Here is a 15,411-nt window from a genome sequence, read left to right as displayed (position 1 = left end):
TCTGCTCGACTCATCATGTGTGCTGCATCTACCACTGAGAACTGTTCCAGTGGCACTGCTGAAGCATCTGCCACACCAGTGCTCTCTACAGAGGAATTCAGAGCCTAGAGGAATCTGAAAGGAAGCAGGGAACAGCAAATCAATGAGTTCTAGCTGGAGCCCAGAAAACTTGGGTTTTTTTTACCTTCTGATAACATCTAAGGGTGGTGCACAGTGGTGCACTTGTAACTACAGCTCCCTGAGGCACAGGGTAGAAATGACCCATTTCTGTACTTTCCTTTTGGTAGCCATGAAATATGCTTTGAATTGTCTCTACATGTTTGTGGTGGTTTTAACTGGCATAGAGCTAATTTTCTTCACAGTGGCTGGTATGGGGCTGTGTTTTGGATTTGTGCTACACGGGGTTGATGTGTTTTTTACTGCTGAGCAGGGCTCTCACAGAATCAAGGCCTTTTTTCTATTTTTGATACTGCCACGATGGCAAGGAAGTTGGGGGTGCGTGGAAAGTTGCGAAGAGACACAGCCAAGACAGGTGACCCAAACTAACTAAAGGGATATTCCTGACCACAGGACATGATGCTCAGTATATAGAGTGGGAGGGGAAAGGAGGAAGGGGGGGTGCTTGCAGTGATGAAGTTTTGTCTTCCCAAGTCATTGTTCCATGTGATGGGGACGTGTTCTCCTGGAATGGCTGAATACCTGCCTGCACATGGAAAGCAGTGAATTAATTCCTTGTTTTGCTTTGCTTGTGCGTGACTTTTGTTTTCTCTACTAAACTGTCTTTATCTCTACCCCTGAGTTTTCTAGCTTTTACCCTTCTGATTCTCTCCCCAATCCCATTACTGAGTAAGTGTGATGAGCAAGTGGCTGCGTGGAACTTGGCTGCTGGCTGGGGTTAAACCACGACAACCTTCCCTCAGGGTGCAAATGTTTTACCATTAGACTTACATGTTCTTGAGGACAAGATTCAGATGATCTAAGCTGTGCACACTCCCAACTGATTACAGAGGTTAGAAACATCCAGTCCACTAGCACTAAGTAGGACGTGTCTGTCTCCATTGACTGCACAGGCTCAAGAAGCCCAAAGCAGATGCCTAAGTCTGCATAGCTATAGACGTCAGTTGAATCTCACCCCCCAAAAAATGAAGTTGTACACTCAAATTGTACACTTTCTTGTGCATTCAAACATGGCATTGCCAACATATGAATATAAACCAATTAACTACATTGACTGAAACATGAGCTAAATTAATTTTCATTTTAAATTCTCACAGGTGTCATACAAACAAACAACTTCTGGCTGTTTGATTCAACCTTTTTTCACTATAAATACATTCCTTTACTAAGCAATTAGAGAGGGAGCAGAACCTAGTTATCAGGTCTTGAACTGACTGGTAAAAATTATAGTTTGAAAAACATTCTCTCTATATGAAAAGATTTATTTGAAATTTAATGATTACTGTGAATCTCTGTGAATAGTCTGTGCTGTCAAAAGGCTGAAGGGTAGTCTTACAGAATGAACTTTTGTTGGGTTTGATCACAGCAAAAACACTTTCCTGCATTATAAATATATGTTGCCCATGGCCAGTAACATTTATCTAGACATTATTGTTCAAAAATCCACTATAAAGGTTTATGCCACCTCTCTCCATTAGCTGCTGTCTAGCGCCCCTGCACCATTCAGCATTGGTCTTCTACCATTCAGAAATCACAATGTGTTAACTGACAATGTTTAATTATTGTCACTGGGAAAAAAAAATCCTTATATATATATATGTGTATAAAACGTTAGGATTTTAAAATTAGTTTTTATTTATTTTAAACATCTCCTGCTCAAGGATTTCAGGGGGCACTGTTTATATACTCTTCTTTCTTAAGCAGAATAGAGCAAGTTGCTTTGATGTTTGTACTTAATAATATTAGCTGTCTGCCGTGCTATCTTTGTAGATTCCAGAAATACTTAACTAAACAATGAAAAAATGCATTTTTATTAGATGTAACATAAGACTAGGCTTGTTACTTCATCTATAACTGTTGTACTAATGTGTGATTAAGATGTTTTAAAGACATCAGGGTATGAGAGTGAGACATTTTGAAATAAGCATTGCTGGGAAGCTATTTTATACAGGAACATAAGCATCTCTCAAATATTGTCATTGTCACATTTGCAAAAAGGACTGGTTTTTATAGCACTTTATAAGAACTGTTTTAAGAACTGTTAATAATAGTTTATAATAACAGTTTAAAACAATTGAGCCTCACCCAGAGACATTGTGGAGTCTCCCTCACTGGAGATATTCAAGAACTGTCTGGATGCAATCTGTGCCATGTGCTCTGGGGGGACACTACTTGAGCAGGGAGGTTGGACCAGATGCACCCTTGTTGTCCCATCCAATTTGACCCATTCTGTGATTCTGTGGCTGAAGATTTAAAACCTGGAGTTCTAGATAACATAACATCACCCACAGTGAAAACAGGCTAAGGAAACAGGGAAAATTAAATGAAAAGTTAATCTTCTTTTCATAAACACTCTAATTCTCTCCAAATCTGTTCCCTGTTTTATCTTACATTTAAACTGAAACTTTGAGAAACTATGTGAAACACAGGTTCAGTGCCTTAGAATATGTTCCATCCTTGACATACAGTACTGAGAAAGAACTAAACTGATGCTTTGTCTTGTGCAATTATTTCAAACAGCTTGGCTCAGTGAGCTGAACACATCACTTTGTCCAGAAGATCAGTACTAGCAAAAATAGATCAACAGTGTTGTATGATATTACATGCAGTATATGGATTAATATGGGTATCTAGTTTTCAAGTGAAATATCTCAAACTGTTAGAAATAGCTATTGTGGATCAGTCAACCAGCTGTAATATTTAGTCTTTAGGTTATTTTGATTTTGTCTCAACATAGATACTATATAGTAGATTGAGTTACTAGATACTTCAAACTTTGGTAACAAAAATTCTTTTAGACTGATGCCCTTGACAGACAAAGGGGAGAAACAAGTCCTTCTAGGAAGTTCTATCCAACTATTTGGAAGACTAAACTAATTGCATCCCACAAGGGTCCATTTATGTCTTCACTGAGGCCAAGAGGCCCATGCAGACATAACTTCTTCACACAAATACCTAGAGTATGTAAGATCAAGAATAACACAAGTTTCAACAAGGCAAGCTCTTACTAACATAAGGCATAAATGTGTTTAACTTCACAGAAATTCATTCCTCAGACTTAGAAGGAGAAGCCACATCTAATTACACGGCACTACACCAAAATGCAATCCCTCCGTACAAGGGATTTTCTCAAATATGCATAAAGATTCCCAAAAGTTTGAAGCAACATCTTGTTAATAGCAGAGATATCTTGTATATTCTGAAAGAAAGACAATTCATTGTGAGATTGGGCTGGTTTTTATGCTTCTTATTTCCTTTCTCTGTCTCATAGGTATAAAACATGTTTTTAGGAAGAATCTGCACAGACTCCTGCTGTATGAATGTTAAAATTTAGTTCAGCTACTTTGATCTGTTCTTCATAATAACTTCTGATATCTTAGGTGTTACCTGAACATGAAAAGCCTTCAGATTTGGATGCGACTATTCACATTAGTGCTTGATTGGATTACTGGATCCTTTTCATTGGGTTTTGCTTCAGACTTTTTTCAGAAAGAGTTATCACAGAAACACTCATAGCAGGTAGGCATTAGCTGGATTGCCTCATCCAAATACTGTGTGGGATACTCCACTTTAAAAAATTAAAATTCCTTCTGAATTAAAGTAGCTTTAGATTGGGTTATTCAATGAACTGAGAAAAAATATGAGCTAACATCACAAATTTCTAAATTCACAGTCTTCATCAATGCAGCTTAATTTTCCTGAGAGTCCACATATGGACTAGTATTAAAAAACTTTGACCCTAGAAATGCAGTGTTACAATGGAAACAGAACAAATTAGTAATTTTAATGAATTTAAACAGTTTTTTTTTTTTTTTTTGCTTCCAATAATATAATTTTAAAAGAATACAAGTACAAGCTGAGCTGCTAAGGAAGATAAGAAACCAGAACTTTTATTAAGAAGGACAAAATGACATTTTGAAGTACATGCTTGTAGATTCACAGTTCTAAGTGGAAGATTAGTTTTACTTCATTAGAGAGGATATAATTATTCTTTTGATTACAAAAGCAGGAAGAAAAATTCGATACAACTGGAAAGAATAATACTTATTTCTAGAAAAAATAATGAATAAACTCATTTTTGAATGCAATAATAAAACTATATGAATACCAATTTTTTATCATCTGTATTATATAAAAGACAGTAAAAAATTAATCTGTACACACAAAAATCCATAGAATATTCATCAAAATAGGATTACATGAAGCAAATTTTTCTTATATAAAGAAAAACTTTCTGCAAACTTTCACACTTAGACTCATAGGAAAAATTAGTGGTTTTCACATAAGACTCTCAACCTATTTCCAGACCTCTAAAGGCATCCTGCTTGAGTATCTACATTATCTGTAAAAATGCAAAAAGGAAAACTCTCAGCACAATCTAAGTTTCAACAGCACACTTGCACAGTCAGTGCAGGATGCTCAATGCAAATCTGACCTATAGCTGTCAAGAGAAAAAGTCTTCAGCAGAAGTTACATAATAATATAAAGGTTGAAAGCAACATCTGTAAATGCTGCAGTGCTGAACATCATTACACTGAAGTTTTCTCTCTGGACTGGTAAAGTTGCAGAGTTTATAGAAAACTGCTGTAGGCACTACAGTGAAAGAAGACCTCATACACAGTATTTCACAACCCAAAATATCGCTTAAAGAATTAACTGAGGCCTGCTGTATCAAATTGCCATGGCTATAAATAACTTGGGTTTAGAAATATAAAATGTTTCAGAGTATCAGTGTGTGAAAGAAGTCTCATTGTAAAATATCACTAAACTAACTATTTGAAAGAGAATCTGTATATCTAAGTTGAATTCAGAAAGAGCATATTTCTTTCCTAAGAACTTCAACAGGGCACAAACATTCTGTCTAGTATAATCTACTATGATTCACAGTTATTTATTCTATGCAAGGTTTATTTTTGAACTATGCATCAAAGTCTCTTGCACGAGTTTTCCTTGGTTTTAATATAAACCCTTATACAAAAAGGAGACAATATATTTTTATTGCCTTCATTCTTTCATGTTATGAAGTGTAGCAAAGTAGTCCCGAATTCACTTGGAAAACCTGTAAGAGTCATCAGATAGCTTATCTTAAATTGTGCTATTTTTCTATAACTGTGTAAAACGAAAGACCAAAACCTTCCAAATTGAAGGCATGATGATACAATAATTCAAACTTGGAATATTGTTTGTTACTTTTCTTTCTCATGCCTGCCTTTGAGTCTTCTGTGACTTCATAAATGCTACAGTTTATTTATTGTGCTAATCATGTTTTTAATTTTAAAAGTCAGTACAATTTGTAAATTATCACCAACCTAAAAGAAATTAATTCAACCACTGTTATTAGAACACTTCTATTAGAGCCTCTGCTGTGCACAACAAACAAGTGCAATGATTCTAGGGCAAACATCACAGAAAATGATATGTTTACTCAAACAAACAAAAAGAAAAGTAGAACATTTGCTGTGAGGTTATCAAATGAAATACATATTTTGCTGGTTTTATGTAATTAAATCCATTCCATCCTGAAGCAACATGAGATTTATCTAAGCATATACCGAGAACTGATATTAAATATCTGTTTATTAAATATTAAAGCAGGAATGACTTTTATTGCTATAATTCATGGTAAAATAGGGAACAAACCCCACAATTCTTATAAAGGAAGGGATCTTTTGCCAGTTCATGTCCTTTCTATGTTAACACAGAAATATGTATCAGAAGCCCCTCTTAAACCGGCTCTCTGGTTGTGCAAAACTAGTGGTGTGAAGATTCATGGGAAGATTGAATGTTCACAGTTCTGGGTCAGGCATTTGCAAATTTGCACATTTTGAGGAAGTACAAGCTTACAGTTGTTTTTTCTCTATGTTCTATCACTGGTCCTTTTTGGCAGCAGTGTATTAGGTAAAGCAGTAAGAGCCATAATTGGCAGTTCCTACATTTTAAGTTGCTCAGGCACATCTTTTGCATAGGTGTCAAGTGGTGCCTTAAAGGCAGTTTACAGTCTTCCTTGCTTTAAAATGTGATGATTAGTTCAAGTAGAAGGAAATTGAAATCATTTTATTGATTTCCCTTATACCACCATTTATCTTATTTTGTTGGGTAAGAACAGGATTATAGTAGTTTCAGAATATTTAAGAATTAAAAGAGAAAACTTTCCCACCCTAAGAGCTGTGCTAAAGTTGAGCATTTATTTGATGAGAGATGCTTATTATAATCACTTTTTAACAATTTGCTCAGCAATTAAAATCAATCATGCTGTTTAATTTCTCTTAATTTGGGTACTTCAGATACGCGCTTTATATGAAACTCTTCCTTCAAAACTTGATTAGCTGTTTTTAATAATCTCCATTACTCCTGAATCCTTCAACACATAAAATATTACTATTTTTTCTTTACTCACATCTATTTTTATTTCAGTTAAATTGCTGGTCTCCAGACCAGTACAGTACATATTACACTCTCCTTTGTGTATTTTTAATTTATCTCTCTTCACATTACAGCCAGGCAATCTGGACAACTAAAGCTGTATAAATGTCAATTAAATCTCTTTATATTTGTGAAGTGGAACAGTCTCAGTCTATTTGTATAGTTGCTGTTATTTTAGCTTTAATCCTAAGATGCCACTGAAATCCCAAACTCATATGCTTTGGTAGTGCACAGCTTATTAATTTCAGTTCCTCTTTTTCCATTGAACTTAATGAATCCTGAAACACTAAACTCCAGATTCTTCATCACAACACTCGGCTGTGACTTTGAAAGTGAAGTTTGAATTTCAGTGTCATGCTAGAACTACACAGTTGGGTAAGGCTGGAGGGGCTGAAGACTCCTCTGAGAAGTCCCTCATGCTGCAGTGACCCAGACCTCATGCTTCATGAGAGTGGCCCTGCTCCTGCAAGTCCTGGCCACTACTGATCCTGCCAGGCATGAACGCAGGAATGTGGGAATTTTAGTCTGAGGCTTTGAAAGCATGAGCCTGTGCTGTGGGAAATGCTAGATACAGAACAATTTACAGAATTGCAGAATCAAGGGCCCTATTTCCATAGCATTGTGATTTGGAGAGGAGAAAAAAAAAAAAGGCTTAAGCCGAACAAAAATGGAACAGGTGAAACATATGAAATGTAAACTGTTAAGTAAGCTTTAATTTCAATAATACCCTTTTTCATGTTCTGACCTTTTCCCATCCAGCCTTGATAATCTCCTGGATAGCATTACAAAAGGCAAAGGTTATAAGACTTAACTGATATCCAATTTTGTAAGCATTAAAACCCTTGAAATGCTTCATTTAGAAAGATGCACAAAAAAATGAAAATGAAGAACTGCAAAGAATTTTTTTCCCCATTCATCTCCTGTCTCCAGGGCTTTTTTCTGCTTGCAGCTTGAAACACAAATACAGTAAGTGGTATAAGCAATCTCCTCAGGTCCTGATACACCAGTAATACACAGTTCATTATATTGTTTTCTCATATCAAGTCCAAATTTCAGTCATCAGCAGCTAGTTATGCCATGTTTTTGAAACAGAAAGCAAAAGTAAATTGAAAGAATGAAGAATCTCAAAACAGATAAAATCTGTCTTTAACTAATAGTCGTTAACTAATTTGAACAATATAGACTTCCCCATCAGTGCCAGAAACACTGGTGAGATGCACTGATGAGTTGATCAATATTTTTATTTATTATTATACTGTGGGAAGGTAGGATGAGGGGAGAAAAAAAGAACAGTAAAGAGAGTGAGTGTACAGGTGCTTCAGTTTTTAGAGAGAAAAGCAATGATGCCTGCCCAGTCATTATTGCTTCTGAAATGTCACAGTATCCTGGGATCATGACAATAGAAGTTGAGCAACACAGGATTTAGATAATTCCAGATTCAGAATCATACGGCTAGAGGAGATTTTAAGAAGTTATCCAATTTATCTCCATATTGCTAAGAAAAATCAGCTTTTGCTACATCATTTCTCAATACCTGCCTTGCCTATTCTTAAAAATCCTTCTTTATACAGATGCTGGACAACAAAACTGCTTATTTTTGTCCTTGTCACTAGAAATCTGCTGTTAGTGTTTAAGCAGAATATATTTTAAATGCTTGCTATGCATCCCAGCCATTATAAAAGCAGATAATAGCCCCTTATCCCTAGGTCATCACTTCTGTATTAATACTACTAACAATAAAAAATCTCTTATCTTGGTCAAAGCTAAGGACAGCTTTTCCCCTTTCAGTTACAAAACAACAAATACAAACAAATAAAACTGAACAAAGGATATTTTGACTGAATAAGAAGGCAAAATGAAGGGGTGTAAGAGGACAGATCTTAGTGCCTTCATAAACATACTGAATCAGGAGAATTATGTACCACAATGTATTTAGTATACCATCAGAGGTCTTGAGATGTAGGAACTACAGTTCCATTTGATAATCTAGAGCAATTCAGAGTTTCTGCCCTTCTGGTTTTAATAATCATTCTGTACTTCTACTATCTACATCTCAGCTCTTTCAGGAAGCTGACACTGACACTTACTGACCAAATATATAAATATACATACATTAATATATATAAAAGACAAAATATTTTAGTTAAGGAAATTTTTAAGTTAAGCTAACACCAAAGTGTTATTCCTTACTTTTAAGATGCAGTGTTTTTTTCACCCATTATATCTTCAGGTAGTTCCAATAATAAATATATTGCATGCACATATACACATACATATATATTTATATAAGTGCAAATAAAACATATATATAATCTATATATGAGAGTGTGTGTGTGTGTGTATTAGCATATATATTAAATGTTTGATTTCTTTATCAGGACTTTAGTGTCTAATTAACCAAGTACAGTATAATAGTATAAAGAAAATATAAGCCTGATTATAAGCCGCACTTCCAGGTGTCAGCAACTGTCTTGGGTTACAATACAGAGTGTGATAAAAGGTATCTATTCTATCACCATCTGTTGAGGGTGGGGGCAGTGATCCTGATCTCAACTGCAGATATTCTGCTAATGGGCCATCCATTGAAACCAGGCAGAGTATTATTCTTTATCTTTTCACAACCCATCCTTCCTCCAGCCAGTCATTTTCTGCTAATGGCCCATTGAGTCCCACTGTGGGACTGATAAAATTACTGCATCCCATGGGAAGTTGCTCCAGCCAGGGGGAAGAGCCCAACATTTCTTACCAAGATAAAAACAGAGGTTTTGGGACACTAAGGGAGCCTCTTTCTCCACTGGACTCCAGAGGAAAACTGGATTTCTCCACATCACCACTGGACCTCCGGAGGGAAACTGCACCTTCTGCAGGAGCACTGCTCCAACTGAATCACATCTGTCACTGCAGGAGGATGCAGCCACCATTTAATCGAACTGCTGCCAACACCCTGCCTGACGGGGTGTCAGGCTGTACTCTGACTTTGTCAGGATTTGGAGTTTGTTTCTTTGTAGTACTGTATTTCTATTTTAATTTCCCTAGAAAAGAACTGTTATTCCTAATTCCCATATCTTTGCCTGAAAGCCCCTTGATTTCAAAATGATAATAATTTGGAGGAAGGGGGTTTACATTCTCCATTTCAAAGAGAAGCTCCTGCCTTTCTTAGTAGACACCTGTCCTCCAAACTAAAACAGCAACTTTTCGTTCTTTGTCCATACATAAGCCACACCTGATTATAAGTTACACTTTGGGTTTGGACCAAAATTTTAGTCAAAATGGTGCGGCTTATAATTGTGAAATTACTGTAATAGTATAATCATATAACATCATCATAGATATGGTATAATAGTACCATAATAAAGGTTTGAAAATATCTAATATATTAACAGTAAGTATATAAGCAGCCAAAAGTAACGATAGAAGAACCTTGTTCTTAGGAAATCTATAATTACAAGATCATTATTTTATATTGTTATTGAAGTATTTGGTGGGAATACTTTAAGCGAACCAATGAATGGTCAAAAAAACAAAAGCAAGGAGGTACACTTGAGATTAAATCTCAAATACAGTTACCTGAAGAAGGAACACAGCATCTCCAGAAGATTGTTGAAATCCTTGGACAAAGGTTGCCAGTGAGACTGGCAAGGGAGTCAAACACTCACTGGACCTTGGTGCTGCCAAAGCAGGAGACTGCCCAAGAAGTTAAAGAAAAGGGGCCTGTAGCTGTTTACTAAAAGGATGTCTATTAAGTTTCCTTAGGTATCTATCAATAAATGATAGCTCCTACCTAACATTTTAGAGACACCTAAAGGTGCATATTGTCCACTGCTCTATTTGCTGTCTCACACTTCACTAACTCTCCTCACACCTTATTTGATATGACCTTTGATACTACCTATTAATACACACCACATTAACACCATGATTTTTATTACAAATAACTGCAATGAACTTTTCAACATTTTGGTCTCTGCCACCAAGAAGGGAAGGACTTCCTGCTGAGAGAAATACTTGTTTTGGTGATCAAAGCAATAAAGCAAAACCACAGAGATCAACTCTCTGAAAATCTTTCTGCCATCCAAAAATGCTACTGTTTTATAAGCTGTGTAATATATTGATTCCAGAGACACACATCCAGACTGCTTCAGTTTATTGTATCTTCTTTGTCACTGCTGTTGAATTATGTCTCCCAAGCCGCTGCATATATAAAAAAATACGTTTCACTTTTAAGATGTTTTATCTTCCCGCTTAACTTTTAGTTCTCTCATGGGAAACCATATGTATTTAGAGATTACTTCATACTTCACAGCCAGAGAAGCTTTCAAACTTGAGTCTGCTACGACACGCATTAAAAGGAGCATTTTATAAAGACCATGCTCAAACAAAAATCCATATTCTTTTTGTTGAACTGCATTTTGTAAATGCCAATCCAGCTTCTTTTCCAGTGTATGTTTAGGTGCAGCAAATTTGAAGGAAAAATGTCTGAAGAACACTGGAATTCTTTTTTTTCTTTTTCTTAAACAGAGATGGAGGGAGATTTTATTTACTCCGTACAGGTGAAGCCTGAGAGAAGGAGAACCCACGCTCATTTCTTTTTCAAACTAATCCTGACACAGACACAGTGAAACACCACACCTGACTCGAAGAGAAGCTGTTTTAGCAAAACAAGACTTACAACAGAAAAAAGACAGAAGTGAGCCAGAAAAGCTACCTTCTTACGACATCTTCTCCATTCCAACATGGGAGTCCATCGGCAGCTGCCAGCTCGTTTCCGCACAGCTGATCTGCCAGGCCGCCGTAGAAGGCTCTGTACAGATGGAGGTGGCCAATAAATTCCCTGCATGTGGGAACACGGGAAATAATTGTCAATGTCAAACAACAACATTAAGCCATCTCGCTGTTATGCATGCCCAAAAAATAAAGAAATGTGTTTATTCCATTACTCTCCACTGGTCCCAGTGATATTTTAAATTGATCTGTCAATAGATGAGTTTGATCCTCTTTGATACACTTCATTAGTTTACAAAGTTGGTACTCCCACTGGTCAAATTAAAAACAAAAACAAAAACAAAAACAAAAACAAAAACAAAAACAAAAACAAAAACAAAAACAAAAACCTACATTAAATATGCTTCGGAACAGGAACTATTTTCTTTCAAACTGAAATTTTCTTGCATTATAGTTATACAGTTTGCAATGCTAGTTGGACAAATAGACAAAAAAACACTCAAAAAAAGAAAAGCATAGCAAATAAAACAAATAGGTGCATATGAGTAAGTCTTCTGTTTTTCAAAAGTGCTGACAAGAAGTCCCCTCCATATCTTTACAAATAGTACAAAAAATATTTTTTAAAGTTATGCAGCAACTCAAGATTTAGGTAAAATGTGTTTAAGATGCAGGTGTTAAGTATTTAGTAAAGATTTAAATAACTGTCTGAAAGACTGTATCAGTCCTACCATATTCTGTAATGGCAGGTTATATATTATGCAATGTTATTCTAAATAATTTTAAAAATGCCCAGAGGTAATGATAATACTTTGCACTTCATTCAAAACACATTAATTACTTTTTAGTTGGTATGCTCTTAACAGAATTGTGACATTTAACATAAATTGTTTGCTTATATACAGAAAATCTCTCCCTGGGAGACATTTTCCTACTGGGAAAAATAAAAATACTTATTCACTGTGGAATGGAACATGACTGAATTATCTATGACCTGCAGGCACACAGAAAAGCCCCACCAAATACCGTACTCATTGCTCTGTAATCCAGCAAGCTCCACTTTATGTTAACTTCCTTTATAGTATCTAAAATTGTGAAAAAATGCCAGAAATAGTATATATATATATCCCTATATTTATTCACCATAGGACTAAAAGGCTGTAGGGAATTTAATTGTTCAGTATTGCTTACTTCAAGTTAAAATAGATAAACCTAAATGTGATTTATACAGTCCATCATTTAAAAAGCCATATGATTAGGCAAATATTTTATACAAACTAGAGTGGTTTTGATTTATATGCCTATTAAATGTGATGGGAGTGACCTACTAATCCTAAAACTGCAGGTCTGAAAAATTCCATGTAGGGTCAATTTTGACTACGCATCATATAATTGCCTATGTGCATTAGGTTTTAAATATGATTCATCCACACTCTCCTAGCCATGAGTAATCATATCTTTTATTTCTCCACACCCAGAATTGAATCTAGTGCGCACAGTGGGTTTGCAATTTCCCTCCAAATGCCATTCAGTGGATTGATTTTGATTCTGTCTATGCTTTATGTTTACATTCTGGCTGTTTAGAGTCTTCTCAAAGAGAACAGTTGGAATTTCTTCCAAAGAAGAAATAAAAATAAATAAATATAGCTGTCATAATATCTTGTTACAAACTGCATTCTAACAGAAAGGCCATTCCGTTTATTAGTAAATACATCCTGAGGCAAAGCTAAACTTAATAGAGAACTAATAACTGATTTCAGCCCCTGTTGATGTCTGACCAAAGTAGTTAGAAGGGCAAATGGTCTGAATGTCAATTTTCACATGATCATCCTCTAGACCAGATAGCATGTAATTATAGGCAGCTGAGCATAAATGTGCAATTACAGTCAGTGGATGCTGAAGATGCTTTTTATCTGATTATTCAAAAATGTTATTTTATTTATTTACTTTACAATTTCATCCTTTGTACTAGAAGCTGTCTGCAGTATGAATTTCTGGAGAAAAAAGTATTACATACTTTAAAGTTTGCATGTTGCTATCAAAGATTAGATTTACTTAGATTTTTTAACATTCATCTAATAATTTTTGGGCATCAAAAGAATGGAGAAATTTGTTTTTCTTCTTGTACCAGAAAATACCAGCTTACGTCCAATAGTAAAAATAATTCAGGAGAAGTTCAGGTAGCAGCAGTCCAACATGTACTTTAAAAGCTTTCATCTGGACATGCATTTGGAAAACAGAAGTACCACAGGAGGTAAAAGAGGTGAAGTTAAAGTATTTCCTTAAGAGCAGGCTGCAAGCACTTGCTGAAGTCACAGTTCCACGTGAAGTTCTTACAGTTGCTATGGGAATATAAAGTGAAATGGAAAGTGATTGTGACTAATAAGGAAAAGAGGTGATCCAGGAGATAGCAACTGCAGATGATATCAGATAGGAAATTGTTAAACTGAAAATCTGAAATCTCCATCAGTGGATTTCAAACTTTCTTTCCCTTCCCCTCTGTGGTGCAGAGTTTGCATGCCATGAAGTGCCTCCAGAATCTCAGGTGGGGGAAGGGAAGGGAAGGGAAGGGAAGGGAAGGGAAGGGAAGGGAAGGGAAGGGAAGGGAAGGGAAGGGAAGGGAAGGGAAGGGAAGGGAAGGGAAGGGAAGGGAAGGGAAGGGAAGGGAAGGGAAGGGAAGGGAAGGGAAGGGAAGGGAAGGGAAGGGAAGGGAAGGGAAGGGAAGGGAAGGGAAGGGAAGGGAAGGGAAGGGAAGGGAAGGGAAGGGAAAACAAACAAAAGTGTTAGCAACCAGAAAACATCAAGAAGTTGTTCAGCTACATGTACCCTAGAAATATGCACCCATGTAATGGGTATTCCCTGAAAAACTTCTGTGCTGCCTAAAGCAAACTTCTATTTTGCTTATCTTTCTGTTACCACAATGTTTTCAAAACCCTGTATTTATATTTTGGATTGGTTTTTTTCCTCCACTATTTAGTAACTGAGGGTCCTTACAATGAGAAGAATGGTTTGCCTTTGAAGCTCAGAGGCACTTTTTCTTCTCTAGACATCAAGAGCAAGCAATTATCCCCTGCAATTCTCTCCCTTCTGTTTCCTTCTGCACGATAAAATGAAATTAGAAGAAAAAGAGGACAAAGAAAACTTCTATTTTAGCAAATTTTATGACAGAAATGAAATTTCTGATTTTAACTTTGTACTTTATTTGCATAATGGGGCCTTTAATCTTAACTGCAACACTCAATGCCTTACACTGCTACTACTACTTACAGTCATTAAAAACCTGGTTAACTTGTCTAAGTATAGACTGGCCTTTGAGATTCCTTCAGCTACCTAAGATAACTGCATAAAGCTGGAAGCCATCACAGAATCACAGAATCTGCAGATTTGGAAGGGACTTACAAAGACCTTTCAGTCCAACTCTTAGCCCTGCAAGGACCATCCTCACGTGCCTCACCATGTGCCTGACAGTATATTACAAACACTTTTCCAACTCTGTCAGGTTTGAACTCTATGATACAACTTATGGGACACCTGCATCCTTCTCAGCAGGAGCAGATTAGTTGGGATACCCCAGGGCATCTTTGAGTGGATGCTTGCAGCCATGTGGGCAGCTAAAATAACTTCTCCCTTCCACAGACTATAATGGCAGCTCAAACACCTAACTCATACAGTTACACAAAGCTTAGCCTGTAATGCTGAGCCAGGTTTAAATGAAATCTCCAAGTCTCTGTAGTCACTTCAATTCTATATATTCTAGAAAAAAAATTTTTCTAGGAAAAAAATCAGCAGGTCTTGTTAGAACAAGACTTTCAAGATTTAGTCCCAAATGCTTAGTTGTCTCTTTTTTACAGCAGAAAGGTATGTAAGAAAAGTCATTCATTTTTTATGCCTTATCAGCTTGTACAAATAGTTTTCTGTAAAAAGCTACAGTCATTCTTTGTCAGATTTAATAATTCCTGCTGATATGCAAAGTTAAATGTAATTTTAAAAATTACACAAAGAGCTAACACTCATATTCTGTCAACGTTACATACCCTCCAAAATACTTTAAACCACACCAAATTACTGTGGTCACATGTCCATCACTTCTGA

At 36.1% G+C, this 15,411-nt stretch overlaps 1 protein-coding gene across 8 annotated transcripts in view; it reads right to left on the bottom strand.

The window, feature by feature from the left end:
- Positions 1 to 15,411, bottom strand: part of GPC5 (glypican 5) — a 620,023-nt gene that overhangs the window by 486,542 nt on the left and 118,070 nt on the right. For all 8 annotated transcript variants that reach the window (XR_004417012.1, XM_033051489.1, XM_033051492.1 and 5 more), the window contains exon 5: positions 11,306 to 11,431. Coding sequence is in view for 7 of the 8 variants with exons in the window: in XM_033051489.1 (XP_032907380.1) it covers positions 11,306 to 11,431 (126 nt within the window). In the remaining variant the exon portion in view is untranslated. The remainder of the gene's footprint in view (positions 1 to 11,305; positions 11,432 to 15,411) is intronic.

Source organism: Catharus ustulatus, chromosome 2 (genome assembly GCF_009819885.2).
Source record: "Catharus ustulatus isolate bCatUst1 chromosome 2, bCatUst1.pri.v2, whole genome shotgun sequence".
NCBI lineage: Eukaryota > Metazoa > Chordata > Aves > Passeriformes > Turdidae > Catharus > Catharus ustulatus.
The sequence above is the reverse complement of the archived record's forward strand: the minus strand, read 5'-3'. Positions and strand labels throughout refer to the sequence as shown.